General features: G+C 47.4%; 1 protein-coding gene across 2 annotated transcripts in view; it reads right to left on the bottom strand.

Moving 5' to 3' along the window:
* Plb1 (phospholipase B1) overlaps nucleotides 1-23,567 on the bottom strand; it is a 126,761-nt gene that overhangs the window by 70,657 nt on the left and 32,537 nt on the right. For both annotated transcript variants that reach the window (XM_033763419.1, XM_010604704.3), the window contains exons 9-17: nucleotides 22,991-23,077; nucleotides 16,903-16,965; nucleotides 16,215-16,294; nucleotides 15,333-15,411; nucleotides 14,560-14,658; nucleotides 13,367-13,423; nucleotides 8,720-8,791; nucleotides 7,798-7,872; nucleotides 5,786-5,849 (exon numbers count right to left, since the gene is read on the bottom strand). In XM_033763419.1, the coding sequence (XP_033619310.1) occupies nucleotides 5,786-5,849; nucleotides 7,798-7,872; nucleotides 8,720-8,791; nucleotides 13,367-13,423; nucleotides 14,560-14,658; nucleotides 15,333-15,411; nucleotides 16,215-16,294; nucleotides 16,903-16,965; nucleotides 22,991-23,077 (676 nt within the window). The remainder of the gene's footprint in view (nucleotides 1-5,785; nucleotides 5,850-7,797; nucleotides 7,873-8,719; nucleotides 8,792-13,366; nucleotides 13,424-14,559; nucleotides 14,659-15,332; nucleotides 15,412-16,214; nucleotides 16,295-16,902; nucleotides 16,966-22,990; nucleotides 23,078-23,567) is intronic.

The raw sequence follows: 23,567 nt of genomic DNA, 5'->3' as shown, positions 1-23,567 counted from the left end.
TGCGGCCATAATAGAGTGAATTCTCTGAACACTCGCTGGGAAGCAAAGGTTAGGGGAAATCTTGGGGGTTGGTAAAATGTGGGAGAGATGGCAGATTTTGCCTCTAAAGCTTTATTATTACGCTTTTCTAAAAAGATAGCTGAAACTGACCAGTCCTGCCTCCTCCATTTGTAGTGGAAAGAAAGGAAACACCAACATACACGCACACACTCACACAAATCTTTTTTTCTGTGGGTGCCTTAGTCACTTTCCCACCCTAAAACACAATACCCAGCACCCGTTCAAAGGAGTAGAGATTTTATTTTGGCAAGGAGAAAACAGGATGCAGAGGAAAAGATGCTCAATCCATGGAGGCCATGAAGGAGAGAGATAGGAGAGGAGCCAGGAACAAGAATAAAACATCTGGGTCCCACTCCCAGTGACCCACCTTCAACCAGGTCCAACTCCTGACAGCACATTTAGCTACTCGACTCATCAATGGATGAATCCACTGCCATGATCCAGTCCCCTTCCACATACATAAGAATCTGGGGGGACATTTTAGATCTAAACCATAGCTGCAAGTGTATGTGTAGAGTAGGTAGTTTCTGGAAGGAATTTGATGCTCAGATGGATTCCTAACAAAAAGGTAAATTGAATGAAATAGGTGTAGGTGGGAAGAGTTGACTTATCTAGATTTTATTAACTTAGAGAAATGCATTACATTGGTCTAACAGTCTGTAGACCTTGAGCTGTGGTTTATTAATGCTATCGCATATGACAAAGACACGGCTTAAATACAAAGGGTGATCAAAATATGTCTGTGTTTAAATAGAAAAAAAAAGTTGTTACAATAAAAGACATGCTACCGTTAATTTCCCTCAAAAACTTTCCCTCACTTCAAACATACTTATCTTGCCATTTTCTGAAGCGATGTAAAATACAGTGAATGCTGCTACTGAGCACCATCCAACAGAAAGAAAGCTAGGCTTGTAAAAAACATCACACTGTGTCTTCATTCACCTTATTCACTGGCCTGGTATCATACAACTTGTGGCTCTTCCCCAAAGTCAAAATGACCACAAAAAGGGTAAATGTCTTAAATCAGTTCATTGCCACAACCACGAAATTAAAGATACTCCCCAAAGATGATTTTCAGAACCACTTCAGAAAGTGGCAAGAAGATAGGTTAAGAGCGTTCAAAGCAGGGGGGAGTATTTGGGGTGTGGGGGCTAGTGGAAATGTATCTTCTATTGCAGGAAATTTGTTTTAAATTTAAAGCATTCATTGTATTTTTCTATCATACCTCACACAGCAAAGAACTTCAGCAGTTGCTCTCTTTGGCAAAAGTACTATTTAGAGATAAGATTAAACTGGTGGGGCTTGGTTAGCTAAACATTATCTGGTACAAACTGTCTACTACCTTGAAAGAAGCTGATAAACACATCATTAACTCACCGAGATGCCCGTGGAAGGAGCTCTTTATCAAAAGGCCATCTGAGTGAGCACCCATGAACTATCTCCAACAGTGAGTAAATCTGTGCAGCTGAGTATGGAATGGGGAAGTGTTCCCCAGACTGTAAAAGCTCATCCCAGGAGAAATGTTTGGCACGCTCACATTCGTCCGGTGTAACCCAACAACTTGACCCACCTGGGGCTGTAATCTGAAAAACCAATCCTTTGACTGTCAGCTGGGGGTGCCCAACCCATTTGCTTTCTGGTCTTAAGGACTTAAGGAAACACTTCCACAATGAGGGCAACTTGCTGGCACAAGACTGGAACCTTGTTTCTGCCTTTGGAATCTTTGGTATGGGTTTTTATAGATAAATATGCACCTTGCCCATAGTAGGAGCTCAAGAAATGTGTGCATGTCACAAAAGTGATGGAGGTCTGAGATGATGGATGTAACAGTTACTCTGGTCTGATCATTACAAATTATTTAGATGTATTGAGATGCCACATTGTATCCCCAAAATGTGTACAACTACATGTCAATTAAAATATATAGTAGTAAGTGTTAATTTGAGTTAATGGCGATGTGGTTGGTGGCAGGATTTTAAAGCTCTCTGAGCTTTAAGTGATGAAAACTATAGTGCAGGGAAACAGACAAATGCCTCAACGGTGAATTTGAACTTGCACGATGAGCTGGTTGCACCTAGGGACAAGCAGGCTATTATTTCCTTCCTGATGGCCGGTTAGGTCAAATCGCAAGCCCCATGAACAAGCGGTGACCACAGAAGCAGCTTCAGAACCTACACTGAACATTCTATCTCGGGCTTAGAGTGGCACAAAATTGCTAGAATGACCACCCCGTGCTGTAACATGGCCTTGTTTATTATGGCAGTGGGGATCGAGCCCAGGCCCTCTCTCTGAGCTACATCCCTAGCCCTATCTATTTAGGAATGATTCCTGGATGAATGAATGAGTGAGTGAATGAATACATTAGAAAGGTTCTCATTAAATTGCTAAGTTGCCCAGCCTGGGTTTGAACTCGTCTTCCACCTACTTTGACCTTTCAGAGTGCTGGGATTACAGGCACTACAGGCCATGATGCTTGGTATAACATGGATATTTTCGTATTAGTGTTTTAAAGGGCACGATTTAGCTAAATGGGTCAAATAAATGATATTGGAAGCTTAGACGGGAATATGTAATGGATATAATGGCTCGCAATACATGAACAAACCATTCTGGCTTATACTGTTGGTGACAGTAACATATAACAAGCTTTGTGGATCTGTCTGCAAAAATCTCTGAGTTTTTCCCCCTTGTGGAATTAGAGATTTCACTTCGAGACAGCCAACCTCATTACACGGCCAACACACCACATCCCCTCTCACTCCTTGTCACCACCCCGTTGAGAAAGCTGCTCCTTTCCTCACTGGAAAACCTTAAGTCAGCTACTCAGCCCAGCATAGGATTTTTCTTAGTTACCCCGGTTCCATGAGATAGAGATACCAGCTAGTAACATAAAATATTGGTGCAAGTGTATGCAAAGTTGTAAAGCCCACAAGAGCAGGCACTCAGCTAATTGCACATGTGCACAGACCAGGAGGCAGGCCGTGCAAGCTTTTATTTTTTATCGGCCACCCAATACTATTTGGTTATGAAAGAAACGACTTATATTGGCTCTCCGCGTCATCCCCAAGGCCTGCAGGACAGTGGACCAGGCTCATCACCCCTGAGAGCTCAGGGTGTGAGAAGACCAAGGCCCTGGGCTGCAGAGACCTGGCTCAGGGTGACAGGAAGGCACCTCTTCTGACAACACTTTCAGGGATGTTTAGATCCACGTGTCTGTGGATTGAGGCAAACACTGGAAAAGAGGACTACTAAGGTGGTTTCTGAAAATAATTCTGAGGGTAAAATAGTTATAAGACAGTCTAGTGAAAAATCATTGTAACAGAAGACACTTTGGTTGGGTGCTTTTAAAGATTTGTTTCAACTCTGAGAAGTGATTCAACAAACATTCATCAGGCTCCTACCACATGCTAAGATATAAAAATAAGATGACCAGCTTTTATGCAGAGCAAATGCCTTCATTTTGATCAGAAATTACAAACCTGCTATGCAGTCGAGAGAAAGAACTCACTAGAAACATGACAGTTATCAGAGGAAAATAACAATGTGGTCCCATGCTGAGATTTTGCAGCCCCCCTCATCAGTCAAAAGTGTGGTGAGAATCCTTAATTATAAGTCAATGGCACATTCATGACATACGTTTTTCATTATCGTCCATTTGGCTGGGCAGCTTTTCAGATGAGACAGCACTGCAGCCCAAGCTTTACCAGTGAGTGGGTCCCCAGTTGTAAACCATGAGCATTTTGGTCCTGTGCCACCTTGGTTAGCTCTGGAAGGCTTAACTCTGTTTACGCAAAAGGCTCCTATCAGCAGGGTATCTCAGATCCCAAGGCCTTGAGATTCTTGGCTTTTATATCTTCAATATAAACACAATAATCATCAGGTCATGGAGTAAACAAGAGATTCACAATTTATCTACTATTTAGATGTTGAGATATATTCAAATGGGCTGTCATGGTTGTCACGACAGAGACATAATCTAGACAGATAACGAAATGTTTCATAGATCATCCTTCCAGAGTGATAAGATTAAAAAGGAGTGGATATTAGTTCACTATAAAAAGTATGGCTATTAAAACATTCAGATTGATATTCTATCTGTCTCTATCTCAATATGCACATCTATATACACATATATCCAAAGCCATATCTGTGAATAAGGGATTTTACTACCGGGAAGACTTTATGTATGAAGCTGATCATTTTTTCTGCTGCTAAAGTCCAGCTGGTAAGATAGCCCATAGGAATGAAGCATGGGGGCAAGAAGTCTGAAGACTAAAATGCATGCATATGTACGATCTTTATCACTCCAGTGGCTTGGATGCTCTTTGTCCCTCAAAGTGCAAGCGCTAGAGACTTGGTTCTCAGTGAGGTGGTGGAACTCTTAAGAGCTGGGGCTTACTGCAAGGTAATTAGGTCACTCACTGCCCTTGGAAGGGATTAACATTCGTCTCCTAGAATAGATCCCATTAGAAGGGGTCACTATAAACTGAGGCCAACCCACAAGCTTGGCCCCTTCTGCCTAAGGCCAAGTTCCTTCCCATGTCTCCACCATGTTGTATCCCAGTCAAGAGGGAGATGCCACCTGATACTGGATATTCAGCCTCCCAAGCTGTGAACTAAATAAAAGACATCTTTTCTTTCCAGGTACCCAGCCTTAAATATTTTGTGACAGCAACAGAAAGCAGATCAAATGCAATCACTTATCCCATTACTACAGCTTAGAACCAGCATCAGTTATAGATCTAGGTTTTGGTGAGAAGATTTCTTAACTTAAATGCCCATCATTTGAGTGTACAAAGCTAAGACATGTGTGCAGGGCAGGCTAAACCAGGACATTTGTTTGCTCTACTCACAGTATAAGAACACAGTCTGACTGCAAAGATGTTTCATCCAGGTAGGCACTGTGACATCTTTAAATTTAATTTTGCCTTTTTTTTTTAACATATAATCTTGAGGCCATGAGGAGTAATAGATCAACTGGAATACAAACTCCTGCAAGGCACACAGGAAGCACTCAGTTCTCTAACAGAGGAACATATCCAATCACCCTCCAGGACCAAGCAAGGGAACCTGTGTCACTGGTGCTGTGGTGCTAATGCCGTGAGTTCCATGGGTCACAACATGACTGTCTTGTGACTCTCCGCAGACACATGTCACGTGACCAAAGCTCCCATGCTGCCTTGCTGGAAGAAAAGGGGCAGGCCCTCAGGCAGTTCCTCTTCTAGTGTGCTAGTTGAGAAGTCCATGAATGGCTTTATCAGAAACAGACATTTTAGAAATACTGAGAGGCAGTAAAATGCAGAGATGGGAATTTTCCTGTTCTGGGCAGCTTTGAGTGCTTAGAATCTGGATGGGGATTTGGACGATTATGGACTGGCCATTTTGCTTTCTGTTTGAAGGCAATTTTACTTTTATGAAGAACAAATTCAACCACCAAGTCTTGAAGGCAGGGTCAATGACATCAATTCACTCAACTAGCATCATGCAGAACAGGCCTAACGCAGGGTCAGTACTCAGTAAGTGCTGTCTGATATTGATCTTTATCATTTTTCAAAACAGTAATCACCTCAACGCAAGCACATACAGAGCTATTTGTATTGCCCTTGAAGAGCTGCTCTGGAGAATTTCAGGTTGTGTGGAAATCCCCTGCCATCTTAAAGTTGCTCTGACTTGGATGACTTCAGGCCTCAAATGAGTTTTAAAATCACTGAATACAAGTGTGTACCTGAGGTGGGAATTGAGTCGGAAGGGCTCATGTCAGGGCATCTGATTTCTGTTCCTTCTCTCACCTGAAAGAAGAAGAAATGGATCTTACTAATTTAGAAACTGAGTGAGAAGTGGCTCTGTATGTTGGAAAAACATCGCTGAAGGTAAAATAAAAACCTTTGATGTTTTTTACAATTTCTCCCATGTCCTGGTGTCCCATTCTTCATAATGTCCTGTCCAGTGGCTTCCTGATCTGTCGCCTCCTCCCTAAGGCCTCCTACTCCGCTTGAGCTCAGACCTTTGCTCTTTCTGGCCTGAAACATGGCAGCCCTCACCAACATCCCACCTTCAGTGCGTGGGTCTCCTCCCAGATTTCTGGTCATTTCAGAATGGTCTCTCCCAACAGGATCTCGGTCTTCCCCTCCCAAATCCTCAGTGCAGCCCAGGCATTTTTGTCTGAGTTATCTATTATTGTGTTCCCGGAGCCTAGAATGGTTTCTGACAGGGTAAATGCCCAACAGACACTTGTGGGTTGAACAAATAAATGACTCCTCTGTATCAGCTTTAGCCCCAAGTCCATTCTCCCGCTCATGGCCTAAGAGGTCTCCAAACTCTCAGACCCCGGCCAAAGTCCCCAACCCTCCATGCCTCTGTGTTTCTATTCCACACTCCCCTTTATTCTCTCCTTAACTTCTTTCCGTTGTCTCACCCTTCCCTACACCTGGCTCAGCCTTAGTCACCCCTCAAGGCCAAGGTCACAGGCACCCTTAGGAAAGCTTTCTTTCCTCTATGCTCTCAGAATATCCCAGGAAAGCTCTAATTATAGTTCTTATTACATTGTGCTATAATTACCCATTGACTTAGTTGTTTCAGATAAGCAATATATCATCCTATTTGCTTTTACTCCCTATGTCTGGAATTCATCTAGCCATCCATTTTTCAATCAACAAATAGTTACTGGCCCCTGACCCTGAGTTCCTGCCTTGAGCTTGCATTCTAGACGTACATGGCAGATGCTTAATACGTATATACCTAAAGGAATGTATCCCTGCCTCTTTTCAGACGACAATATCAACACTTACAAAGCACTCACGGCAGGCCAGGTACTATTCAATTTATTAACTCATTGCAATTTCACAACTTTATTTGGTAGAACTCTTACTGTCACCATTTTCCAGGTTAAAAACCCAGGCATGAAGAGGATAAGTACCTTGCTGAGTGACCCAGAGCCAGTCAGTGGAAGTCTGGATTTGAACCAGAGCCAGTTGCCTTACTCACTGTGCCACTGCCCCCTGGATATGTACTCTCTGGTTTGATATTAGAAAGGATGGGACAGGTTGGTAAATCAAGAGTCTTTCACACTGCATCTCTCAGGGTGGAGGCCCAGACCACTAATTCAGCCTCCACCACTTGGATAATTTTCAGTTTCCTTCACGAAATGCAGAGGTAAGGATTACAATCAACTCCCACTCAACCCCTTAGGTCCCCAGTGCCCTAAGAGCAAAGACATTGACCTTCAAGTGTTTGTGAGATCCCCAGAGGAGTAGAGAACCCTATCTAATCTCAGCCGGAAGTATCAAAAGGTGACACTGAGATAAGTCATAAGAAAGATATCAGTGAGTGTGATGACTTTAAGACCTTTTGGTTTCTATACTCTGTGGTTCCAGAGTTCACCACATTTCTCTGCTTTTTCCTATGGTTTTCTTCAGATTAAGGATTCAGAAGAGCTCCGATGAACTTGTTTGAGATCTAGGAAGTCCTGAAGTGTCACAATAGATTGGAGACAGACACCCCCAAATCCCATAATGCCACAGGTGGCTCTTGAGTGACAGTGTAGGGAAATCTGCTTCCAAGCCCCAGAGGAATGGCCACACACTCAATCCTTCACCCTCCTCCAGCCCACCCTGACTGAATTTCAAAGGCCCGTACCTGTGGCAGGGGAAAACACATGGAAGTTTCCAGAGAGTCAGCATCGAGGAGTGGCCCCTGGTTCACCTGAATGTATGGCAATCCCAGAAGACGTTTTCTTACCTCAGGCTGCCTCTGGGGTTTTAGCGATCTGGACTGGTAGTTGCTGTTCCTGTAGGTGAACAGGTAGGGGCTCTCCTGCAGAGAAAGGTAACCCGTGGTAATCATGATCCAGGAACCTGCATGCATTAATTATCAAAGCTCACCAGCAGCAATGCCTTTTGCTGATTCACAACATTCACATCATCCCCTCAGAGATGACCAAGCCATCGTCTGGCCTCTCTTCCCTGGGCTGCCCTTTCATTTCCTTCAGAAAGGTACTGGTGCTTTGAATAGTGGTGCTTTGAAATGTCTCCTTGGCAAGTCAGCATCTCTGGCTTTTTCCTTCTGCAAGAGTGTGTGCTACTAGGCTAAGATACAGATCTCAGTGAGAATAGAACTTAATTTCAGGCTTCTTGGCAGCCAAAGGAGAGAAACAGGGTGAGTTACATACTTCTTATTGTGTAGTAAGATAAATACTTATCAGTGTATCAGAAAAGTTAACAAATTGGTTATCATTAACTGATAGAAGTTATTCACATTTTGCCATTTTCTCATCCATTTATTTGGCAGAATTATTAGCCACAGATTTAAGACATAACCAGAATGACCCACCTTCAAGAGCTCTTAGATACTTATCATTCTTTCCTCCTCCTCCACTCTGAGGTAGAGGAAATGTTGGAAATGGCATTGGAGTCCAGGGCCAGGGTTAAGAGAAAGTGGTTGGAGCCACTGTTTGGGACCAGGTAAGCTTTGGTGCTGTTCCTTCCACAGGTGTGGGAGGCTGTTGAGCTGCTAGAACGGCTCCCCTGACCCACAGACATCAGCCTCAGGGCAGCCCCTGCATGCAGAAGTGTGCCCAGGCCCAGAAGAACAGGTGACTCTTCTCAGTGAAGTCCGTGAGGCCACCTGGCCTCTCACCTCCATTCAGCCCAGCCCTTCCTACCTGAGATGGACACTTCATCAACTTCCTCTCTTTGGCGCTGAATAGCTCATCTTTATGTCCCACAGGCTTCATCTAGGAAAAAAGGGGACCTTCAGGACAGACAAGTAGGCAGCAGGCAGCAGTCCTCTCAGGTACGTTTGACCAGCAGTTCTCAGACTTTGGCGCTTGGCCCAGCAGTACTAGAGCCATGGGAAACTCATGGCAAATGCAAATCTCCAGCCCCTGTTCCAGACCTACTGAGTCAGCTGCTGTGATTGTGACTGTGAGGCTGGAGGTTGAGAACCAGTGCATGGGAGGAATTGGTGGGATTTAGATATCGAAGGGACTTTCCCATCCTGGCAGTGCAGGAGAAATTGAACACAGAGAGGATGAGACGGGGCCAAGGTAGCAGGGGAGACGAGGACACTGGTGCCCTGGACCAAGCACATGTCTCCCGGGGGTCACACAGCTTCCAGGTCCCTTTGGGGCCAGTTGCCCAGCTTGACTTCTTGTCCTGCTTCTCACTGCCCAATTTAAGTTGGCTCACCGACCACATTTCCTTGGACAGGAGAGTAAGACAGGAAGGAAGGGCCAATCCATGACTTGTGCCCTTTCTCTCATCCTGCCCACTTCCTGTGTCCACACAAACCCAAGCTTGATGGAAATAACAAGGGCCCCTGCTACTCTGTTTACACAGCTGTGGGAGGAGCCAGTGTGGGGCCTGGGTCACTCAAGCCCCACGTCTCTAACTAGGGCAGAGAGACATGGAGACAAGGGACACAGTTCAGTCCCCACACTCACAACCAGCCAGGATAACTAGGGATTCAGGGATGGGCAGTGTGGGACCAACTCTGAAACAGGCGGCTGCTGGAGCGACAGCCGGAAGGTCACCTAACAACACAGGCAGTGGCCTCTTGACAGGGGATGCAGGATGCTACGAGCTTGGGGGACTCCATCTGGCTCAGTCACAGGTTCTGTGTCTGGCATGAGGATTTCAGATTCTCCAGCAGTATCCTAGCCAGAAGCTGCACCCTGGCAAACAAGAAGCCAGGAAGGACCTTTACCCAACACTGAGAATGATTTTCACCAAATGTAAGGAGAGTCAGATAAGGAGGCATAATCAAGGTTGCATTTGGAGAGGGAGTGGCAGCCCTCCAGCCCTGGAGTTGGGGAGGAACTGGGCTCTCTGATGCCTCTTTCAGTTTTATTCTGATTGTGGCTCAGGGCATTCAGAGCTGTTGGCAAAGCGGGTGTTTAGCCCTTGCTCACTGCTAGTTTTCCCCAGTCTTTCAAAAATTTAATCAGTGAGAATCTGGAGAGAAACCCCAAGAAAGGCACATTTAAAGGATTCTGATAGAATGGATAGAGCTGTGCCTATTTTTCAAGGACCCCAGAAAAAGAAAATGTATAGATTGTCTCCAATAAATCCATTTAAGGACCGTGTCCTAAATGTGACTGTTAGTCACTTATATCCTTCTCCTGCTAATCGCCTTTATAACCACTCTAACCCTATATCCTCCGCAAGGCAGGGGTGGAAGATGATCCGATTACTTCGAAGAACCTCTCTTTCCCTCGCCACCCCATGCTGCACACAGAAGTACACACACTACTTTTACTGCAGAAACACTACTGTTTCACTCTGTTTTTCTGATCCTTTAACTCCTTGCCACTATGAAATTAGCTACTGTAGGAGGGATGACAGGGGACCTCATTTGGGGGCCTTGGAACATAGCTCAATGGCAGAGCACTTGCCTAGCACAAGTGAGGCTCTCTGTTCAATCCCCAGCAATGAAAAAAAAAATTCCTCCCAAGGAGCAGAGTTCTCACTCAAGTGTGAGCAACTCCCACAATCCCTACCCCACTCAATGGCTCTAGCACTTTGTGCGGGGGTGGGGGGCTTGGGCAAGGTTGGGTCAGTGATTGTTAAAAGGACTTGGGACTTGAGTTCCTTAGAAGTGGGTCCCTTAAACACCACCACTGAATAAGAATTCCCACAAAGTACTGAGGTGGCAGCAGAAAGGCACCGAGAATGAGTTCTGTCCCAAATGCTAAGTCCTCCTCAGCTGCACGCCTGGAGCTCATGCTGTGGGACACTCCTAGGCGTGCCGCCCACAGGGCTGCTCACACCACTGCAGGCGCAGCGTTTCCTCCCTGACCTCAAAGCTCATGCCGTCAGGGGCAGGAGCTGGGGCTGGGAGGGGAGATGTCCTGTGGCCTGTGTACAGCTGCACGCGGCTCTGTGCACTACAGAGACCCGCTCCCCTAGAGATGTGTCCTGGGCCTCGTGATCACAGCAACCCTACTGTCCCCTTTGCACCCCCCCACCTCTCACCTGTGAGTGTGAGCACAGGACAAGTGCACCCAGCTTTTCCTGCGGTGGCCCCAGTTAAGCCCAGCACAGCAAAAATCAAGGAGCAAAGACCCCCTGCCCATCCCTGGTCCCAGTGGAGCATGAGCACTGAACCCAAGGGGGAGGAGCCCAGACTCACTGGTCTTTTCACAAGCTCTGAGGCTGTCGAGCGTTATTATACCCTTCTTGCAGGTAGAAAAATGTAGAGGCCCAGAAAGACCAAGCCACTTGCCTCAAGAAACAACCCAAAGCAGGACAGGAATCAGAACCCAGATTTTCTAACTCCTTGCCCTGCATCCTTCACCCTAATCTGTTGCTGATCACTCATGGACAGATTCTGGCCTGCAGGAATTGTCAGCGGATTCTAGCAGCACCATGGACAGCCCAGTGTTTCGCCAAAAGGAAACTAGGGAAGGGACACCCTTGGTGACCTCCTGAGATGCAGGAACCTCCAGGAACTCTGGGAAAGCTGGCCTGAAGGGTAAGCACCTCTATGCTCCTGTGTCCTGCTCTTCCCGACCTCCGGGAGGCTAGGAGAAGCTAGGTGTGTAGCACACCTGCTTGCATGCACAGGTACATCTCTCCACACCCCAGTACAGGTGCTCATTATCACCGCTGCTACCAACATCAAGGACAATCAACAGCAAGATGAAAATAAAAGAAAGGAAACCAGCCCTACCCAACTCTCTGCTCCTGTTTGGAGTTCAAGGCCTTCATGTCTTCTCTGGCTCTTATTACCCCAATGCCTGTGGGGTGGAGCCAGCCCTCTGTGGTCCCTGCTGCCACATTTGACGCCCTTTTCTCTCCATGTTTCTTACTCCCCGAGTCCTCACTCTGCCTCAGACACCTCTAACCCCACCTCCAGCCTCTCCCCACCTTGTGTTGCCTTTGGGTGCATGACTGGCTCACCTCGCTGGCTGTCTGCTTATCTGGCTGCTCCGGTTACCTTACCTTCCTAGCTACACTTTGGGAGCTAAGCTCAGTGAGGACGGAGGCCACCCTGGATGTCTGTTGCGCCTCCCTGGCTCCCAGCACAAGGCATTCTGCAGGGGCCAGTTGTTGGTGAGGAGACAGGTGGATGTGGGAGGAGGGGGCAGCAGTGTGGCGAAGCTGTCTCTGCCTGACGGGGGTTGGGAGGGCAGCCCCTCCTGGAAGCATGGTGTCCTTTCTCTGCACCCAAGGGTCAAGTCCACTAACAATCATCTCTGCCCAATGCCTTCTCTGAAGGCCAAACTGCTCCCTTCCATTGGGGCTGTGGGGCTGTCCCCTCCCTGCCTGCTCGGTCCTACACTGGCTGCTCACATACTGGGCATAGCATACCAGCTGAGATGGATAAAGTGGTTCTAGTCTGAGAGAGAAGAAAAATAAATTTGTCCCTGGAATTCTAAAAATAGGGCAGCTTGGATGGGGAAAAATAAATGGGAAAAGGAGGTCCCTGCCTTGTTCTCTCAAAAAGTCCCAAGCATTGAATTCTGTGCACTGACTGATCCTCAAGGTCCCTGGGGCACCTTTAGGATTTGGGAAGCCTGTCATCGTCACAGTACAAAGAGCCAGCACATGCACGGTCCTTTCTATGGGCAAGGACTAAGCTGCACACTGGATGTGTGAGCTCAGGGCTTAGAGTCAAGCTTGTTTTTCCTATCTAGGGATTGAACCCAGGGCCTCACACTGAGCTCAATCCATCCATCCATCCATCCATCCATCCATCCATCCATCCATCTATCCATCCATCTTTTGAGACAGGGTCTTGCTAAATTGTTCAAACAATTCTTCAGATTGAAGAATCTGAGATCTTCCTGTCTTGGTTTCCTGAGTGGCTGGAATTACAAGTATGTGCTACAACTCCTAGCTATGGCTGGGCTTTGAAGAAAGGAGTGGAGACCTTGAGTCTACACAGCAGTAAGCAATGGGATTTGGATCTGAACCCCAGTCTTTACCATTCTGAAGTCCCTGCTGGTTCTAAGCTCAAAATCTGCACGATGCTGCCGAGGTATGCAGGAAAGTGGGGCAGAGATGAGAGGGGACCCGGTGCCAAGAACCCCACTCAGAGCAGGTCTTCTGAACGGACTCCAAGGAAATAGCCCTGCCTCTGGGGACAGCAGGCCTGGGGCTCACTCAATAGCCCAAACCTGGCAAGAGGTAGCTCAGCACTGGGGCCAAGAGATTGAGCTCAGAGAGGGAGTGCTGGGCTCGCATTAGGCCTGAGAAGTATCCCTGGTGTCCTTCAGCCCCCTCCTCAGATGGTGAGCACTGGGGGCTCAGTGATGGTGGCAACCCTGCCTCTCCCTCTGTGGGCCATCCACACCTGTACCACTCACCATGTTGTTCCAGAGGCTCAGGGCAAGTGTGCTAGGGTCCTGGGACGGGGGTCCTTCCTGGAAGAGAAGCAGGTAAGAAAGGAGCTTATCAGGGATGTGATGGCTTTCATGCACTCCAGCTCTCTCCTTGGCATGGAGCTGGGTGGCCCCGACCCATGCCACTGCCCATCTGCCCCTTAGCCTCCCACCCCAATCAATATCAGTGGCATTTACAGGAACACCATGCGGGTTCGGATCCCAAAGGTCAGGGCCAGCAGGGGCAAGGAAAAATGTCCATTTCCTCGGTGTGTCACGGGCTCTCTGGAACCAAAGTCTCACGCAGAAGGAACAGGGAGTCGTGTGGGCGTGGTCTATTGGGATGGGGGCGCTGCGCTTCTCTTCCTCTGCCTGCCTTCCTCTGTCTCTCTCTTTCCTTTAGACAGGGTCTTGCTAGGTAGCTCTGGCTGGCTGTGAACTCACTATGTAACCCAGACTGGCCTCAGCCTCAATGCCTCCTGCTCCAGCTCCCGCGTTCTGGGACTGCAGGTGTGCGCCACCATATCCAGCTCCCCTGTGCTATAAACTGTGTCCTGGAGGCCGCACAGCGATCCCCACAGTCAGGAGCCAGTGGCTTGGAGGAAGTAAGAGCTCCTAGGCACAGCCCGGAGGGCTCAGGCTGCAGAGACCAGCTCAGCAAGTGTGGCGCCATGATCTGGGGCCCTTTGGGATGGATATAGAAGTGAGCACAGGAGGGGAGCTGGCAGCCCTGGAGATGCCATTCTGAATAACAACAGCTAAGAGGCACCGAGCTCTTCCTGTAAATTAGCTCATGTAATCCTGACCACCCCTGAGGGAGGGAACAGTAATAACAGTCCTGACTTTACAGAGTTCAAGCTGAGGCACAGCGAGGAGAGGCCACTTGCTCCAGGTGAGACAGCTGATCCATTCCCGAGCTAGGCATGGAAGCCAAGGTCCCCGCTCTTCACCTTGGAGCTCCCTGCTCATGAGAGCCTGCTTCCTGGGGCCAGGCAGGCCCGCAGGTAAATTACATAAGAAAGCGTCAGAGCACATGTTGGCTTTGACCCCGAGACTACATATGTCAAGTTTTGTGAAGCTGGACTGGGAGGGGGTTCTGCAGGGCCTTGGGCGAGAGCTGATGTGCGATCCAGGCCTCCCCACCACCGCACCCTTGGTGTCAAAGGCAGCTCACTCACCCCAGGAAGAGACACCTTGTAGAAGAGAGGCTGGAAAACTACTGCGAAGGATTCCTGCTTGTTGAAGCCGCTGGAGACCAGGAGCTGGTCCCAGGCTTCCTGAGAAGGGAGCAGAGGTGCATTCAGGAGCCCAAGCCAGCCGGAGCTGCCCGGCCCCTCTCTCTGACCACGTATCCTGCTTGCCAGGTGAGACACGCTATGTGGAAGGCCCCTCACCTCGCACTTCAGGGCTCCTGGTGACTCATGCTGAGTTCTCACTTGCCCCCGAAGCCCTAGACTTAGGCCATGCCAGAGAGAGCCTGCAGAGCACCAGGGAACACTCAAAAAGCACCAGGCAGCCAGGCACACTGCGAGGCCTGTGCTTTCTGCTGAGGCACAAGCCACGAGCTTCCTTAAAGTGCTGTCATTTCCACAGTGGAAGCAGCTCCCCCCGAGCTTCACTCACAACTCTTCTGAAACACAAGTCGTCTCAAGAGCTCAGGTTAGTGGGGACCGTGCTTCAAGGGTTTGCTGAGGACAGCGATGGCTTTCAGAGTCCTCTGTTCTCTGTAAGGGTCTCTCCTGTGAGCTAAAGTGCATGGCTCTGGGAGCCCTGGCTTCTTTCAGGCTGAAGCCTTGGGAGAACTGGCTCACCAGCCACAGAAGTGGCAGTAGAAGCAGTAAGGAGAGAAGCATTTCAGAATGGGTCCGCCAAGCTCCTCGCTCTCTGTCGCCAGAGAATCCGCACCCCAGCACTGATGGCCCCCACCTTACACACAGGGACGTGGGCTTACCTGATAGAACCACTGCCTTACGACCGTGGACAGCTTTGAGGTCTCCCCCGAGCAACCACAGGACTCCAGTGCAGGCCCGCTGTGAGTCAAAACCACAGGAAATGAGAGGGGGGGGGTTACCTCCAGAGGGAGAGGGGCTGGGGGGACCTGGCCGTCACTCAGGGTGGGGAGGTCGGAGCTGGGGTGCCAGGGGAAATAGAAGAAAACAGGCGGCAAATGCTGGGATCAAAAAGGACGGGGTGCAGAGGCACAGTGTGGAGATCTTGGCCCTGGGCCAGGATGGGCCATGGACGTGATCACCTCCTCCCTCCCCTCCTCTCCTGCTCTACCCCTGTCTCCCTCCTTCCTCTTCAAAGCCTCCTTCCTGGTGGTCCTGTCTTGTCCTTTCTCCAGCTGTCCTTGCCCTGACTTTTCCTACACGAATTTATTTTCCTGGTTCCAAGCCAGGATTTTTAGGATTTGGTTCCAGAAAGTTTAAATTCTATGAAAATTGTCAAAAATGTATGGAGTTTAAGTTCTGAGAAGCTAAATACACTGAGGCTACAATCTTTCCTACCTGATTTCCAGAAGTAACACCTTCGGGCTTAGAGATGTTTTCCTAAAGCCGGTTTTTAAAGGCTCAGATCATTCTGGTAGGGGGAGGGTTTCTGGCACTCCATCAACCTGACTGAATATTTAAACCTTTAACTGGGTCCCCAAAATAGTGCTTGACAGTAGGCCCTTCACCACCACCCCCGACTTGGCCAGTCACGCGCACTGCTGCCCCTCTCCAGCCTCCATGCCTAGGGTCCCCCTATGGGGTCCCACGTGGAGTGCCCACGCAGGGCCTGGCACAGGGCAGCCACACTGCACACGTTAGTCCCATTTCACTTCCGTTTCTACCTGAGCCGAGTCCCCGGATGCCAGTGGGGCATGGCTACAACCTCAGAGAGATCCACCAGGTTCACAAATGCTCTGGGGACCTGGGAAGACACAAGGGATAGGAAGGTGATTGCTAAGTTGCCATGGCTGCCCAAGGGCTCTCTGGAACCCCTCAGTTGGGCGCCTTTGGGGACCATCTTTTGGGAGATACTCAGTTGAGGTTAGTCCATGACTGACACCCTTGCAGCTGTGCTATTGACTCTTACCTCCCTCGTGGTGGGTAGGGTATTTCCTAGCACAGAGCCAGAGGGGCCACAGACAGGGGAGTACAGGGGCAGGGGCAGGGGAGGAGCAGCCAGGCACAGCCCTCAGGCCCTGAGCCCTGCCGTGTTGCCAGGGTTCTTTAGTCCTCTGGCTATCACTGCTCCGGACTTGGCCAGAGAGAGCCCTTGGGAAAGAGCAGGGCCACTGGGTCCCCAGGAGGAACCAAATGTTTCTGGAAACATCCTTTGAAAGAGTGGCATGGCCTAACCTGACCTGTGCTGTCCTTTCAGAGGCTGAGAGGGCGGATCCTCTGGCGCTGTCCTCTCCTGAGGCTCGTGCTCTCCCTCTGAGGAGGCCATTTTCCCCACTCTGGCAGAGTTAACCAGAACCCACCCCCAGCCTTTGGAAGGGTTCCAATCTTGAGGGGCATAGAAGGTAGCCTCACCTCCTGGTGCAGGTAGTGCAGCACCCCAGCCAGCTTGTCCATGTCACTCCTCAGGGGCCCATTCTGTAAGAGAAGAAGTGAACTGAGTGAGGTAGCAGCAGGGCAGACATGAGGCTGAGGAGGCCCAGACTCAGGTGGAGCTTGCTGAGAGAAATCCTGGCCAAACCCTGATGGAGACCCTAGTTTCCCATAATAAGTACAGAGTTCCCAGTGCACCTTTAATTTTTTTTGGTGGGGGGACGGCCATTTCTGGCTTCCTCAACCTGTCACCTACCAGGAGAAAAACCAAACTCCATGTGAGAAGTTCTGCGTCAGGAAAGGGCGAGCCCAAGACTGGAGCAAGGTCAGAAACACCTAGTATGATTATGATGCTCGAAGTGAGGGGTGTGAGACTTACCCCCAAAGGCTCACAGAATCAGTCAGGTCTGAGGGGGATGTAGCCAACCCCGGATGTAAGGCCTTGAAATGTCATCAAAAATTCTAAAAGGTTCACCATCATTGATAGAGGGTGAGATCTCTTTTCTGAAATGCTCAGAACAGGAAGTGTTTCAGATTTGGGAGATTTTTACATTTTGGAACTGAACCCCCCAATCCAAAAATCAAAAATGCTCAAAAAGTTTTGGACTATGGAACATGGTGGATGTCAGATAGGGATGTTCGACTTGTACTATTTTGTCCACCTTCTCCCTGCCACATTTGCCCTGAGCAATAGAAAGGTTGCTAGAGAGATAGCACAAGAGGACCCCAGGACCTGAGTGTGAAACACATCTGCTGCTCACCCAATGCCCTCTTCCTCTTTGCTGGTCATGACAATAAACAATGAGAGCACCTAAAACATTGACTCTGCTTTACCTTTTCAGTGTGAAATATAAATAAATAAAATTAAGAAGACAACGGACTCCCAAGCTGCTCGTAAACTTCTGTCCCCTAGGAGGCCAACTCGGCTTAGAGAGAAGACGAAGATGGCTAAGAAGTGGTTCTATTTTCTGGGAGGTGAGCGGGGGGACACGGGCTGCCAGTCACAAGCAGGGACTGCAAGGCAGGAAGTGGGGAGGAAATTCAATGTCCCTGTCTTTCCAGGCTGCCCCTGCTTCGAGGGAGGCCAGTACAGCTGGGTCTGCCATGATGGCAGCCATGAAGTCTTCTATCTAGTTTTCTTCCAAGTCTCTCTCTCAGTGTGATGTTGACCATCACCCATTCCCTCCTGAAGAGCCCTGGGAACTGTCTAGAAATGTCCTTGCTGCCCCTCTAATGCCACATTTAGGATGAGTGTCTTCCTGAGGGGTCTGGGGAACCTTGTTTGGCTGTCTTCAGTGCAAAGCTGTGGTCAAGGCGTTTTGGTCAGGCCTGCAGAGGGAATCTGTGCCAGTTGTTCCAGGCACTGAATGGTTATTGCTTGGGCCAGCAACTGTCTCAGTCTCTGAATGGGAGGTCACACATAATATAAACTCTGTGAGCCCCAAATCAGGGAGAAGCTTATTTTTCACAACAGACTTGTGTCCTTCCAGTTACATCTTATGCCCCCAGATTCTGAAGACTGTCTATGACAAACATGTGCCCAAGGCCAGACTTCGCTTTCATTAGTAAACAAAGTTATGGAAAAGTTAAGTCTAACAAATTATTTACTTGGGATTTACTCCAAGGAAGATGGTTGTTGAGTTAAAAGAACAGTTTTAGGTTTCCTCACTCACACTGCCAGTGCACACTCAAAAATGCCTATGTTTTCTTGCCATCGCATTGACCTTTTTCCTGTTTCCTCTTCTGATTTTTATCTTTTTCATTCATAAAACTAGACATTAACTGGGGAACACTAAGTAAGCATCCAGACCCCAGAAGCCTTAGTGTCACTGCTCTGAGCCTGGTCATCACTTTGCTATTGACTAATGGATAGCTCCTGTTTTCGCTCTCATGACTTTGGTCTTAAGCAACCTTAATGAACGAATGGGGACACAAACCCTTGTCTGTTCCTCACTAAAGGAGCCCAAATTCTCAGAGGATGAGAACTCCAGGTCCCAGCGCCGGACACCAGTTTAACATTTGTTAACGGTAAAACCTTTTTTCTCTTCTATGAACTCTCAGGAAATGACAACCAGAGCCAGAAAAAGGCTGAGCGGCTCTATGAAGTTAGGTGAGGGCCGGAAGCCCAGCCCTTCAGACTCTGCCCTCAGAGGCTCCCCCAGCGGACATTTTGACAACTATGGAGGGAGGGACCGCACCTGAGATGTGCTTGGGGAATATGAAAATGCAGAGTAAGAGCTCAGCTGGAGACGTGGAGCTACGCCACGGGAAGAGTCTAAAGAGAGAGCCAGGGCCGGGAAGACAAGACAGTCTGGTTTGGCTGAGGAGCGTGGGGGTAGAGCGCCGTTGCCGTGAGCTAAATTTGTGGAGAACAAGTCAGTGGCTCATGGCTCAGAAATTAGGAGTGAAGCACAGTTACTTTTATCATATGTTTGCAACCAATTAAAAGTGTGAGGTTGTGTGTGAATAAACTCAACCCTTATGAATCAACATGAGAGATCTCAAGGGAATCTCACATATTGACAAAACTGTTACGTTTGATAGCCAGTGTTGGAACCGCTCTAGGGAGAGGCACCCTTAGACTTCCATGGTGGGGATGGAAATGAGTAGAACTACTTTAAGCAATTAGGCAGAACTGCTGGTTCCACACTTCAAATTTACCCGGGGCACATGTCTTCAGAGTATCTTGGTAAGGACAAATATATTCCCCATCTCAATCAAGTACACTTATCCAGATGGAAATGAAGCAAAACATTCATGAACCGGTAGTTGTTTTACTAAATGAAATGGACTAGAATATTTTATAATTGAGTCCATTTTTTTTCTTTCTTTCTCGCATTCCTTTAAACTGATTTTTTTTTTTTTAAATTGGGATATATTCCTGTCACGGTTTCTATCTAGATGTCTCCCAAGGGCTTCATCACTCCTAGACAGGGATTTTGAAGGGTGACTGAGTTAGGAAGGTGTCATCACTGACTCGCTGTTTAGGAGGCGGGCCTGGTTGGGAGAGGCAGGTCACTAGGGTCACGATCTGGGAGGGTCTCCTTTCAAGGGAGAATCAGGGAGCATCTCCTTCCTTGATTCTCTCTGCTTCCTGTCCACCAGGCTGTGAGCAACTCCTTTCTACCATGTCCCTCTGCTTTGCTGTCTTGCCTTGGAGCCAGCCCCCCAGCCAAAATAAACCTTTCCTTAAGCTGTAGCCACAGAGTACTTTGTCCCAGCAACAAGGAAAGTGACTAACTCAATTCCAATCCACGGTTGGAAAATCATCATATCTAGAAAAATACTCTCACATGTTTAAGTAAATGAACAAGTTTGCGTGTTGAACTCTTGCTTATAATAGTGAAATTTAAAATACCTAAGTGGCCACCAGTAGGATGATGGTTAAATAAAATGTAAATTTACACAATGGAGTACACTGCATTCAAGTAACAGAAATAAACTCAATCCACATGCTATTAACATGACTAGATCTTACAGAATGGGGATTTAGCTCAGTGGTTCTGCCACCTGCCTCACAAGCACAACAAGGTCCTGAGTTTAATCTCCGGTACCAAAAAAATACTAGATCTCAAAAATACTCAGTTAACAAAAAATTTACTCAATATTACACAAAGTATAATACTATTTGTATTAAATCTCATCCACAAATATGTAGGAAAATAATACTAAGGTTCATACGTGTTAAAAAGTTTGGAGTAAAGAAATATGAATGGTTAACAAATATGTGAAAAATGCTCAAAACTTAGCCATCAGGAAATGCAAATCAAAACTCTAATGAGCTATCATCTCATCCCAGTTAGAACGACTATAATCAAAACAAATGTGAGAAACTCTTGTATGCTGTTCATGGAACTATCAACTAGTACAGCCATCATGGAGAGCAAAATGAAGGTTCCTGAAACACCTAAAAACAGAAATACCGTATGGTCCAGCCATCTCACTTCTGCTCATCCAAGAGAAAGGAAATCAGCGTACCAGAGAGACACTTTCACAGCCATGTTTGTTGTAACACTCTTCACAATGGCAAAGGTATGGACTCCACTTAGATGCCTACCGACTAATGAACGGATAGAGAAATGTGGTGTACACATACGCAATGGAGTTACTATTCTGTCCTCAGAAGAACTAAGTCCTGCTGTTTGCAGCAAAATGGACAGAAATGGAGGGCATTATGTAAAATAAGCTACACGCAGCAAGACAAGTACAGCACGTTCTCTCTCATATGTGAAAAAATAAAGTTGATGTGAAAGTAAAATAGTGATTACTAGGGTTGTGGGGGGCAGGGTTGGGGGGATCTGATGGTGCACACTATGCATCTATGGAAACAGCACAATGGACTCCACCAATATGAGTAACCAATGCATGTAAAGTAAGGAATATTAAATTAGAAAAGGGGGCTGGGAGGAAAAACAGGGACAGAATTAGGATGCTAGTCAAAGTAAAATTTAGCTTCATCTGTAATGCTTTAGTCTTTTTCTAAAAAGCATTTGTCTTTGCTTGTGGAACTAAAAATTAATAGAAGCAAATCACGCACAAATGGAGTACGTGTACAAAGGAATGCATCACGTGTGAGGGACCCTTAAAGGGGCAGATTAACGAAAGCAAGAATTCGCACGGGGATACTTGACTGCATTAAGAGTGTAGAGGAGTCAAGAATGAGTGTACGCATCCACGAAAGCATATTCATATGTTTAAAAAGAACCAAACTCTTGCATGGACAAACTCATTGCAAATACAATAGCATGCATCTGCATGTAAGAAAACAGTACATCTCTGTGTGACTGCGACAACATGTGGATGGAAGAAAGGACGAGCAGATGAAGGAAAGCGGATGCTGAAATGCTTTTTTGAACGTTTCAATGCATGAATGTATGAATTCATGAATTAAGATCAATAGGCATAAGGACTCTAAGGAGGGGAGGTGCAGAGGATAAAGCAGGGTGTGTAAATTTCACTTGGCACTGGCAAGAACAGAGGGTGACCTGGAATAATAAACCTTCATTGGCTATATGCTACATACCCAGGAAAGCTGCAGGATTATTCCTGATCGGTAAGAGCTAATCAGGAGGAAGGGCTTCCATCAGCATTCTCCCACGGTCCCCTAGCACTCAAAGAAGGGGAGTTCTTACAGGGGCCAGGGGTCAGTCCAGCTGTTCAGCATTTGGAGGGAGGCAGGAGTGGGGCCCGGAGAGGGGGAGAATCACGCCTGAAGAAACTGTTCATGTCCACGCCATGGCCTGACAGAGGCCCTGGGAGAGTGGCACAGAGGACAGCGGGCAGCCACGGGGCTGTCATAAGTAGCAGGGGACAGCCCGGTGGCGATCATGCGTCAATTCCTGGAGAAGAGTCTGTCTGCCATTCACAGGACCATAGCCTTAGCTTCTCAGCTATTCCACACACTTTCAACTGACCGTAACCTGGTCGGTCTTCCAAAAAGGCTTTAGGCATAGACAGCCACTTAGAAGAAGAAGAATAAATGAATCGCACGTCTCATGCCCTGTGTCCAGGAAAGCCCAAAAGCCTAGAAGCTACAGTCGAGAGTTCACCTTAGGTCAGCAGCAGCCCTCCCGTTACACTAGAGTTCACAGGCCGGGGGTGACAACAGGGTATGCATTCTGCTTTATTCCCTGAATTCAGAATCAACAGGGGCAAAATCATTTTCAAGTCACTTGGAGGTCAATTTTCCTCAGTCGCAGAGCGGCCGTTGACTCTGCTTATCTGTATCTTAATTTGCTTCTCCTGATTTGAGGAATGGTAAAAGCACATCTGTCCCTTGTGATGGTTTTGGGTGTATATTATGAATGTACTTAATACCACCAAACTGTTCATTCAAAAATGGTTCAGGTGGTCCATGTTATGTAATGGATATCACAATAAGGAGGAGGAAAAAAGCCAACAAAAACACCTGTCCATGAGGGTACTTCATCTCCACACCTGTCCATCTGTTCTAAATCTGAAATAGGTGGTCTTGGCCCCAGCATGGCAGGGAGGGACCGGACAGGTTTCGTTCACCCTCCCCGACCCCTGCACCTGTTGGCCCTCAGCCTCCAGACCTGTATAGCTTTACCTCGTGAGCAGAGGAACACAAGTAGCACAGGCTGGCATTACTGAAGAACACATTGACGAGTTTCCAGTCACGGTGGAAATCAAGTTGCTAGAGAAAAATCACAGAGAAAAGAAATAGCAGTGAGATTTTCAGCCAAAAGAACTGCTTTTCATATCTTTCAATTTCACCCACCCACTCCCATCACAATCATATTTATGGACTTTTAATCCCGAGAAGTAAATGGTGAGAGCCTAAAGCAGTAGAACTATTAGAAGGCAGCTGGGCAACATATAAAAGTATTTTTAAGGGCACAACTTTGGATCCGGTCGTTCCATTTCCCAAAAGTTATTTTAAGGAAAAAAGGATATATTAAAATATTTAGCTTTAATGATGTCTTGTTCATAAGAATGAAAAGCTAGAAGCAACATAAATCTCTAAAATAGGAGATGACTGTGTAAATTATGGAACATTCATAAGATAAAACATTACGTGATTATTAAAAGAATGCTGGAAAATGTAATTATTGTCATGGGAAATAATATATTGAGAAAAACAGGCTGCAAAAAATAGCCACATCCCCATTTTAGAAAATATATAC

The sequence above is a fragment of the Fukomys damarensis genome, unplaced genomic scaffold (assembly GCF_012274545.1).
Source record: "Fukomys damarensis isolate Sample0158 unplaced genomic scaffold, DMR_v1.0_HiC HiC_scaffold_2, whole genome shotgun sequence".
In the NCBI taxonomy this organism is placed as follows: Eukaryota; Metazoa; Chordata; class Mammalia; order Rodentia; family Bathyergidae; genus Fukomys; species Fukomys damarensis.
Note: the sequence above shows the minus strand (reverse complement) of the source record. Positions and strands in the feature narration are given on the sequence as shown.